Source organism: Mesitornis unicolor, unplaced genomic scaffold (genome assembly GCF_000695765.1).
Source record: "Mesitornis unicolor isolate BGI_N332 unplaced genomic scaffold, ASM69576v1 scaffold23356, whole genome shotgun sequence".
Lineage (NCBI taxonomy): Eukaryota > Metazoa > Chordata > Aves > Mesitornithiformes > Mesitornithidae > Mesitornis > Mesitornis unicolor.
Window position 1 is genome coordinate 2,592 of NW_010191970.1, and position 10,984 is coordinate 13,575.

Consider the following 10,984-nt stretch of genomic DNA (forward strand, 5'->3'; position numbering starts at 1 on the left):
CATTTTGTTGCTTGATATTTGTGGTCTGAGGGGGACGACGTGAGGAGAGGGGTCAAGAAGATCAGCTCAAATTAGTTCTACTTGTGCACCGACTGAACTGAGCCATTTTATTGCATAGGAAGGGGACAGTGATGACTTTGCTGCTGTTCTCTCCTTTGCTAACCCACGACCAAGTTCAAGTATTAAGAAAAATCATGAGATTAGCATAAAATAATAAATTTTTTTTTAAGAAAAAGATTGTTTTCACTGGCATTTGCTTGGGTTTATGACTTTTCTCTGCAACTGGGTAGGCCCAAAACATTTTTTTCATTAAATGTTAGAGCCTAGTGCAAACTAAAATATCCAAAAGTTGGGGCTGACAGACACTCCCTTCCTGCCATTATTGTAATTTTTAACCACAAGTCTTGCAAGCATTAGTGATGCTGCCTTCAGTTTATCTGTGTCCATCTCGTCTGTGATGACTGCTAACGTGCATCTCTCTCCACTGGGCTTGAGAGATCCTCCAGGGAGAATTCTTCACCACCTATTTTCTACTTAGCAAAGAGTACTCTTTACTCCACTTCTCTGCTACTATGAAGCTCTCTAAGACGTATCCTATTGCTGTCATAAGCTGGTTTTAGCTGTTAATTAGGAGTCCCATCAGATGCTGAGAGATGCTCTGCTCTTTATTGCTTTACGTCTGATTGTTGTGACTTGGATTTCATAAACAGATTTTTCTTTTCAACTTCTAAATCATTTCCCTGCTGCTTAAATTTCAAGTGTCTTTTCAGGCATATGTGCTTTTAAACCATTACAGATTTGTCTTGGGAAAGGTCCTTCCAGCACAGCACAGTCCTATCTAATCAGGGTAAAACAAACAAATGCAGTGGAAAAAGTCTCTCCACTCAGAAGGTGGCAATGTATTTTGGTCTTTTGACTTTGTAGCACATAAATAACATTTTTTGGGGAAACACCTTGTACTCTTGCCTTAAAATCTGCCAAATATCTCTCTTGTTGGGTCTTTATACCTCACAGCAAGACCTCTGATGTTTCTTCATCTTCAGATAATAAACTCGGTTGGCTTCTGGATAGGTAACTTTGGAGAGTGGCAGCTTGTAGATGGCAGAGTTGTTTGTGGTTATTAACAGGAAGGTCAGCGCAGAAAAACAAAAAGACCAGGTTCCTGATGGCACCCCAAACTGCAAAAACCAAAAAACCCAAAACAAAACAAACCACCCAGTTACTATGTGTCTTTTTTCATTTTATCCCCCAGCCCTTGAACAAAACTCAGAGCCAGACAACTTGGAACAAGCTTTCTCAAGGAAGTCTTGACTTGGCTTTGCATGGAGGCTTTCTCAGAGGAGGTAGGATTTCTTTATGAGATATTGATATTATGCATTAACCAGCAACATCTGTCAGCTGTGGTGAGAAGGCTGTCTTCTCTTTGTGCATCTGCAGTAGTCTTGGATGGAAATGAGACAGGAGGGGATATCAGAAGCATTCAGCTTTTCCCTGGGCTGTTGTGCTGACTGTCTTTTGGCACTTGCGCAAAGCAATTAAACCAAATTTGAGGTTTCTTTACATGTGGGCATGGCCCTTTTCTCAATTGCTTCAGGCATAAAGTATAGACATATAATTATCTCAGAGATGTTGAGGACTGAGCTGTGGAAGTTCATGCAAGCTCTGAGGATGAAAAGCAATGATGGTTGTAAGTGATCTGTTTCAGTGGGAACCACACCAAACCCCTGGGCAGATTGTGTCCCCTCTCCCAGACCAGTTCTGCCTTTGGCTGAATTGTTCTCTGAGTCTTGGTGTTTTGCCTCACAAGCCATGAAAATATACAGTGTTCAAATCTGTCTTTAGAAAAAAGACATTAGCTACTTACCACAGACAACATGTTAGTCACTGTTGCTCCCAGGTAGGCACTGAAGAGTGCTGTGAAAAAGAAAGGTAGTTCCTGATGAGTTCAGTTGCTCATGGAGGAGACCAGCCAGGGCAAACATCTCTCACACTGCCTTGAGTAGCTCAACCAATGTTTGACCATGCCTGGACAGCCTCCCTCTTAAAGTTCATTCCTTTGCAGTCTCCCCTCCTCTAACCTGGAGCTCTTGGAAAGAGCAAAGCAAAAAAAGAATTGGAGTGATGAAAAATGTGACTATGGAAACAGGCTTTTCAAAAATGCACTGACATGGAATGTATGTTTGATGGATGGAGTTAAATAGGAAAATAACCCTTCCGCCCCATGTCTCCTGCCTCTAGGGCTAGAAGGTGGGTCAATGAACTAAATCTTTATATGGACACTGAATGAGCAATAGTTTCACTCCCAGCTCACTGTGATATTGAAATTTCACATGGAATTGCCTTATAAATAATTCTCTAATCATTCTTGTGTTGCCTAGCTCATGCCTTTGGTATCTATAACAATAGACTGGGGAAACTGCACTGTCCAACTCCAGGTGTAGACTAATCTTGAGCTCCAGTTTTCTCAAATTTTGGATATGTCCTACTCCAAAGAAAGAATCTGAGCTGGTATCGATGACTGGAAAAAACAATATGATTCATCAAGCAATGTTGAACAAGCGCAATTAATGCCTCAAAACTAAGCATCTGATTTCAAAGACCTTAGTTAATCAGCGATCACTGATCACATCTTTTCTTTTGAACACAACTCTTGTATGAAAGCGAAAGCACTGCTTTTATTTTGTCAGGGTATGTTAGAGTAATGGCTCTAACATTCGGCTCCATCATTAGTCAGTCTCACCTAAGTCCATCTGCCTGGCTAGAGGTTGCCATCTGGCTTCAGCCCACCTCCAGTATAAACGTAACTCGTCTCACTTCAAAAGGAAATGTGGCAGAAGTGAAAATCCATAGGGTACATACCACAGGCAATTGCCAGCAAATGTGTCTGCCAGGTGAAAGCGTAGAACATGCCTCCAATGGCAATGCACGAGAGGGAGCTGTTGTAGCCCCACAAGCCAGAGTAGATTTTACTAAAAGGTGTTGCTAAGCTCAGTGCTGCAAAATAAGGCAAAGATGTGTCATTCCTTGGCTAAAGAGATAAGAGCAGCTAAGAAGTGGCATGAAGTCAATTTTTTAGGGCTCTGGCTTGCATAAGTACATCAAGTTCCTATTTGTAGTGTTGCTGTGGTCTAGGACTAAATCCACTTTAATGCAATCATGGCAGAATTTCCCTAGTGCTGCTGAGTTGAATTTGACCATGCGATTTCAGCAGAAGATATATGAGTAAACAAGTGCACATGTGAACTCTAAATGCATCCCCGAGGTCTGCACATTCAGACTGATGGTTATGGCTTTTATTAAGCTGCTCCTAAAACCACTAGAATATATTCAGAAAAGAAGTATTTCATGATAAAAATTCATTTCAGTCAAAAATATACTTCTTTTTTCTGAAGATTTCCACCATCGTAAAATGAGGTAAGAGCATGGGGAAGTCAATCAAAAGAATTCTTAAAACCGAAGTGCATATATATTTTTTCTTCCAAGCAGTCATTCTCCAATGGAAGAAATATTTGTGACTGTAAATGCTCCACTCATTGCAGTTCCTCTTTTATTCTCCATGCTTTTATATAAATCTGTGACACAAGTCAAATCCTTACCTGCCAGCATCCCCACTGCTGATCCAATTGCTGCATGCAGACAAATGACCGGAGAAGAGATAAATAAAGCAATAAGGAAAATTCCCCCAGTCCAGGGGTTATCACAGCCATAAACCTGACCCACTCCGACTGGAATGGATTGCAGGAGCTATAGGATTAAAAAAAAAAAAAGACAATTTGTTATTGGCTTTGTAATTTCTTTTTTTTTTTAAACCTATTTTTCCTGGCCAGATTTGTCTTTGGCATTTGTTGGGTGCAGTCTCTCTTTCTGGACTGTAAGTGGAAAGTTTGAACACTTTGTGGGAGACAGAAGGGCATTTCCACAGGGTTTCCTCTTTGCTGAAAATGAATCATGCCCTAGCCATGAGCTCCTCTGCCAGGTTTTTGCTCTAATACCAAAGTTAAATGTCTTTCGTGAAAGGGTTTGCTCGTCATCTTTACATGTACTGCTCACTTGGCCATTTTTGCAGGCTGTTATGGATCATGACAGTGAATCTAGTAAATGGAAATGCTCAGGTAGATTATTCTTTTGAGAAGACATGAGTGGGCAGATCCAGGGATGAAATGTCTGATAATGGCTTGGCTAGAATACAAGACTTTACTCAGGTAAGGCTGTATCCCTGATCTACTTATATACCTGAAACTCCCTTGTGATTCATGGGAAATATGAATGAGAGTTGCTGGGTTGGTGGGACAGAGCCCAACTTGGCCATAGCTTAGAGATGGTTTCAAGACACTTCTCAAAATGGTGCGTTCCTCTGTGTGGAACAGTTCATTTATGGTCCCCATAAAACTATGCACCATGGTAAACATTCTTTAAGAGATGTCACTTGTGTGGATTGCTATTTAGTGTCAGTTAACTTCCTTTTCTTAATCACTCCCTGGGAATCCCTCAAAATAGTCCACTGAGCCAGTATCTATATTGTTTACGGTGCTATACAGGAGAAGAAAATGTTTCTTTGGAGAGGTTCCACTTGAATATTAAGTAAAAATATGCAAACATGTGCCTGCACCCAAGTTTGTAACCATTCTTCCATTGTAATATCTGTTTGCTCATTTCTAATTACAAAGATGCAATTTTAAAAACACTGTGCATGGAAAACTAAAATTAACCTGTGAGTCAACTGGTAGTGTCAGCGCAGCCTTAGCTATGGAGCACTGATCATCATAGGCACAGTAATGAGTAATTAGATTCTAGAGACTCTCTGAAGATTATAATATATACATTTAGATCCAACTGCAAGCAAAAGATAACAAAAAGATTCTCATTTTCAAGCCATTCAAAAATGTCAGTTACTAGAGTGATCCTTTATGTTTTGGAAAATAGCTATTTTATAAATGTGATTTTGTATTGTCAGGTCATAATGCAGTAACATAAAGGAAGATGATATGATTCTATATTGATTTTTTTTTGTAAATGCACAAGGCAGTTATCTTTAAGGCATCCTACCAATGGCATTTCAGCATCTGTCCAGGTGATGTTTGGTGTTGCTGTTGCAAGCTGGATGACAGTTGTTGGGAAGAAGAAGTTATGTGATCCTGTTGCAGCCAGGTAGAGGGTCAAGGCCAAGTTGAAAGGCAAGGTGAAAACAGGCAGATCCCACTTACAGAAGACTGAGCCTAAAGCGCTGGTGAAAACAGGACTGAAAGAAGAACAAAATGGTCTCACTAGGAGCTTGTCAGGTAGGCAAAAAAACCCCAACCAAACAAAAAAAACCCCCAAAAAACAAAAAACCCCAACTGCAAGAATTTCACTCTACCTTCTAAAAAAAAAATTAAAAAAATCTGTTTTAGTTCCTCAGTCTTTCTGATAAAATCAGAGATATGCTAGAGTCACTCAGAAAATTTCCTACCCTTCCCAGGGCAGTTAGAAATGTACAGATTCCTGGTGGGTTATGCAATTATGCAATATGGTATGTAATGAATTTGGTGACCATGAAGGAGACAAGATCCTTTGCTCGCGTGGAAGATCCAATGATTTAATTTTAAATTAATTTTAATTCCCCAGCTCAGTCTCAGTGTTCACTTTTGTTTTGGTTTGGTTTTTTTTAGTATTTGAGGTGGACTGAATTTAGGACTCTTGTGCCAGGTCTGAGTGAAGGTGGCTGTGCGTTCTTGTTCAAGCTTCAGAAGTAAAGGCTGACATCAAAGTTGTGTTTATTAAAGTGAGTATAACACTACATGAACTTCAGGCAGACAGGTGATATATGTGGTTTTAGCAGTCTCCAACTAGACATTTGGGGACCAAAGACCAGCTTTCAAAATTTTCGCTGTCCAAATACCTAGCAGATTAGGTGTCATACATATGAGTAAAGTATTATTAGTTGTTTGTTTTCATTAGCATCAACCATCATGTCTTGGGACCACTGAACAGCTTTTGTGTCTGGAGAAGTAAATTTTTATGACATTTTTATATGTTGGCTTGAATAGATGAAACACTTATGGTTGATGGTGGTAGGGAATGGTGAAAATAATCTTCCTCTTGAAACAAAAATGGATTGACTCATCACAGCAATATGGCTCACGTTTAGGGCATTTAGTTACACATGATCAACCATTGATTTTTGTTTTCCCTATTGGGTTTGTTTGTGATATGCAGGCATTTTATTTGTTTCCAAATTACATTAAAGTTTAAAAGTGCAAATAATGATACAGATTTAGTAGCACATATGTGCCAGTTGTGTTTCTTTTCCATTGCAGTCTGCATAGTGCATAAAAATACAACAGCTCAGTCTCAGTGTGGGATCACTGGGACTGGAATAACAAGCAGAGGAGCCATCCAACTTACCATGTCGTGGACACCAGTGCTACCGGCAGTAGAAGCCACCAGTGGTAGTCTCCCTTAGCAGAGAAGATGGCCATGAGCAATCCCACCAACACCCCGTTGTAGCCATACAGACCTGCTGCTATGGCTGATCTGTGTGAAGGAAATATCTTGAAATCTTCTCCCCTGAGGGTGTTTTGATCACATCACCCCTCCCTCCCCATGCAGTTGTGACTCTGTGTGATGATGACCTGCAAGGCTCATGCACCGACCTTCAGTTTCTCACGCTTGAGTCCCATGTTTTCTCAGCAACTACCCCTTTTGCAGTTATGTCCAGCGCACCTTTGCACCAGATGCAGCTGGTGGGAAGATCTGTCTGGTCCTACCAGACCAGATACATAGCCAGTGATGGCTAGATCCACGCTTTCCATCCATGTCATTTGTTTAACACATAAGTTAGCACTGATGTGACAGTCTGGTTTTGAAGGGGAAAAGGATGGGCTTACCTGTCCTGACCCAAAATAAGTGCTGTTAAAGTTGAGACAACTGTTCCTAAACAGCCGGTGAGTGTCCACCATGGGTTCTGCACCAGGAAGCCACCAACCACCATCAGCCCACTGAGGGGATTGTTGACAAACATCACCTGGGATATCCCACGCAGCACCCAGTCAATAAACTGGATCACGAGAGGTTTATCTGGAAGAGATGAAATTAAATAATAAAAAAAACCCCAATATGCAGATGATCGTGATTTGGGATGGATTGTTTGAAACTCGGGAAGAGTTTTGGCAATGCAACTTGGCAGCACAACTGAAGCAATGAATCAACAAGACTGTAAAATCTGACTGGGATTTATTATGGTCTATACTGAAGTCTTACAGCTGGAAAACTGAGATGAACAGTGTGGTTGCCAGAGTCCCGTGTCATAAAGTACCCTGGACCAGATTCATATGAAACAGCTAATTTATGGTGTCTGTGCGTCAGATGGCAATTTGTGTTTGTATCCCGTTGCTGATTTTTTATGGGGACCAAACACACCTACCTATGTGTAATTTAACTTCACAGTGGCATTAGGCTTGACAGAAACTGCTCAGCTGAAAGGACAGGGAGCATTATGAAGAATGACAGAGCACAGAACAACCATCCCAGGCTATGTTCTGTGGGACTTTGTACATGATGTGTTGGGAGGTAAATGTCATCTCAGTCATCCTCAAGATTTAAGCAGTGTGTGGAACTCTGCACAAAGCTGATTTTTCCCCCTACAAAACAGAAATAAATCAGGGCAGAGGTAGTTTCTGCACTACTCTAACTTGAATCACATAACTGAGAAGTTAGTTATTACTCATTTGATGTAATTCTTCTTTGGAACCCCTTAATTAGTCATCATGAAGTAGCTTTACCTTTTAGCCAGGCTCCAAATTCCTTCATGTCTCCCGTGATGTACCCAACAGCTCTGCAGACTTTCTTCCCAGCTTTGTTCAGCGGATTTTGCTTTATTGGCTTTCTTTCCCCCTTGCTTTGTATCATGGCATCAACACTCTTTTCCATGTTGATGTTCTGACCCTTTGGTAAAATTCAAGGGGAAAAAAAGAAGACAGTTCATTACAATGCCTCTGATTTACCTGATTTTAACCTTTTGCTCAGCTATACCATGTTTTCTACAAATCAAGCAGCTCTTGTTTTAAATTATGACTTCAAGAAGAGCAAGATGACATTGGAGAATACTGGCTTCACAGAAGTTGCAGCTTACCTCAAGATTCAACTTCATATAGATCCATCACATCTAGGAAGCTGCTTCAATGATTAAGTTTTCTCTGCTGCTTAACCCATATTTCCAGTTTGAATTTATTCATCAGCCATCAATAATAGTTACCTAAAGTCAGGTTTATAGGTCTCTATATTGTCACCTGTTGGGATCAGTTCAACTTTTCTCATGAGCATGGACTTAACTTGAGAGTTGTTTATGGTGCCTTATTCCATTACTCACATGCATAAATACATTTTTTTTTCTCTATTGAATTTTATTTTTAGCTGCCCCATCTTCAGAAGTACTCAGCACCAATTTAAGAGGTTAAAGGCCAAATTCACGTGCTTGCTTTACATTCTGCCTCAGTGATGCTGCTGCCTTCTCTCTGGCAGTTGCCCAGTAGGGTGTTATGAGGTCTGCGCTGGCCTTTGTTCTTCAGCAGAAGACAAGATAGGTGACCACATATTGGGACCTGTAGTAAGAGACTCTCAGGGACTAATGTAAAGACTCATTAAATTTAGCAGGCACTATATCAAGACTTAAATAAGGTAGGTGAGGATTATAGGCCAAACAGAGGTGTTTAGACTTGAATAAGGTGTTTGGGGCATCCACACAGGGCTGACAGAGATGGGGCCCCCTATGGGAGACATGACCTTTGGACTAGGAGCTGCTGGAATACTTCCTAGAATCCTGGTCTCCGGACCAGAGACTAACACCTAACGGTAACACTGACTTTTAAAAGCAATGTCCTATAGTCAATTTGTTATTTGTCTGAGGGCCAGCTCTCAATATGAAGTCAGCAAATTAAAAGCAACCAAACCTTTCCCTGGAGTGTACTCAGTTTTCTGAAGAGTAAGGCTAATTTTTAGTAATTGTCAAGACAAAGACAACACAAGACAAGGTACATTGCTGAATGAATACAGAACCAGAGCTGCCACAGGTCTCACTGGTGAGTTGCCACTTGTGCAAAAAGTATAGAATTTAGGTTGCAAAGATACAAAAGGATAGGTTCCACATGAAGACAGGACCAGTACGTAGAAGAGTGTTGAATTTGACTTTGCGTAGGACACGGAGGCAAGGAGCTTAGCTAGAGGAGGAAGAAAAGAAAAGAAAAAGATGAGTGTGTTGCTAGGGATGGTGCCTTGGTGCTGGAAGGCTTTTTCCTGGCTCAGTTATAATTCATTACCTTGATTCATTAACCTTCACTTTTATCATATTTTATTCTGAAATAATAGAATAAGTGAATTGGATGCACTTTAAGTTAAATCAAAATTTCCAGCAAAGATAAATGCTCTTCATTCAGTGAAAGTGCATTTACATTTTCAATTTAAAGAATCTTCCTCTTCATGTAACTTAGGCTTTCTCTGTTGCTAATCCATAAAGTCAAGGGCTGTTGAATTTGCATTTGCAGAATGATGGTGTGTGTCCCGTGCCTGATATGTTTCCCTGCATGCTGAGTGAAGAGCTGTTTGCACCACAGGAGTCTTGGAGATGTTCTGCAGCGTGGGATGTAATGTGCATGTGAAGTGTCAGAGTCACTGTCTGGCCTACTCACATGGTGGAGAAGAAAATGGGTCCAGTCAGAAGCCCTAATTCATCAAAAAGGGGGTTGGACCAGATGATCTTTAAGGTCCCTTCCAGCCCAAACTGTTCCGTGATTCTGTGTGAAACCTTTTATCTGCTCTTGAGGCTGTTTGGCAGTGCTCCTGGCACAGCAGCTGTGTGAGGCAGTGCTGCACTGTGCAAGTCTGAGACTGGAGAACTACTTTGCTCTGGGTTTTTGTGGGCAGAAATGAAGTCAGCTTGATGCACTTGGCACAGCGAAAAGACCAGGTGATCAAGTGAGTCAATTCCACCAACCTGCCTTGAACTTCACCCCCAATGAAGACTGTGTCAATGCCCCGCATATCTATTCTTCTAGAATATTCGAAATCACAATGATTAAGGGTTGATCATAGGTACCTTCTGGCCAGCAGCACTAGTCAAACTCATGTTCATTATTTCCCTGTCCCTCTAGAGAGGGATCACATGAACTTTGATTCATTTTTTCCTATCAGCTTATATATGCTAAAGGAGAAGGAAATAATTACAAAACATCTGGTATGCAATGGGTGGGCTGAGCGCCCTTGGTTTCAGGTGGGGTCTTCACGATGCTGTAGACCCAGATCCAGCCCCATTGGCTTCACTGCCACCCCAAATCACGTCCCAAGCACTGTGTGAGGGCTGCCTCCTGTGTGCAGTGGTTTGGTCATCACCACAGCCATGGAGCTTGTCCCATCTGTCCAGAAACACAAAGCATGGAGGACTTCTAGCACTTCTACTAAGTTGTCCAAAGAAAGTATTAAAAAAGTAGTGAACAACTACTGGCATCAGCATAGAATTTTTTTGGGTGTTTTTAATAATTTTTGGCATTATCAGAAGCAGTAGCTGCCATATATGCTCAGATTAATGATCTGCTAACAGATTACCTTGTTGCAGGGAGTAGGTGATAGCAGCTATTTAAGAAAGGACAGAAGACAGTGTCTCATCCCAGAATAATGGAGATGCTCAGGGAATTTTAAGACAACGACATTGGATTTTAATTCAGTCTGAAGTGTGCATGTTCTGATAGGGACTGCATGAAGAACCACTCTACAGCAGGTCTTTTGAAGACCTGCTATTGAAGTTAATGTGTTTTTTTCTCAAAATGGACTTTTTTCTTTAGTGCATGAAGGAGGAAAATGGAAATCATTGTGAAAGAACTATTCTGCTGGAATAAACTGCTTGACTTCTGCAGGGGGGAAGGATTTTAAAAAAAAATCCTTATTTCTATTAGTCTGGGAATTTTTTTTTAATTTCATGTGTTTGCTGCCTCCCCTTGCCTAGATATCTTTGTGC

At 40.9% G+C, this 10,984-nt stretch overlaps 1 protein-coding gene across 1 annotated transcript; it reads right to left on the reverse strand.

Moving 5' to 3' along the window:
* Positions 1-938: 938 nt before the first annotated feature.
* Positions 939-9,603, reverse strand: SLC14A1 (solute carrier family 14 (urea transporter), member 1 (Kidd blood group); the record flags this gene model as incomplete). The annotated part of the gene is made up of 9 exons (XM_010186909.1): positions 939-1,178; positions 1,865-1,914; positions 2,860-2,994; positions 3,597-3,744; positions 5,047-5,239; positions 6,385-6,513; positions 6,867-7,056; positions 7,761-7,832; positions 9,558-9,603. Coding segments are annotated over 9 exons (1,140 nt in total), but the record flags the coding sequence as incomplete, so codon positions are not given.
* Positions 9,604-10,984: the final 1,381 nt, after the last annotated feature.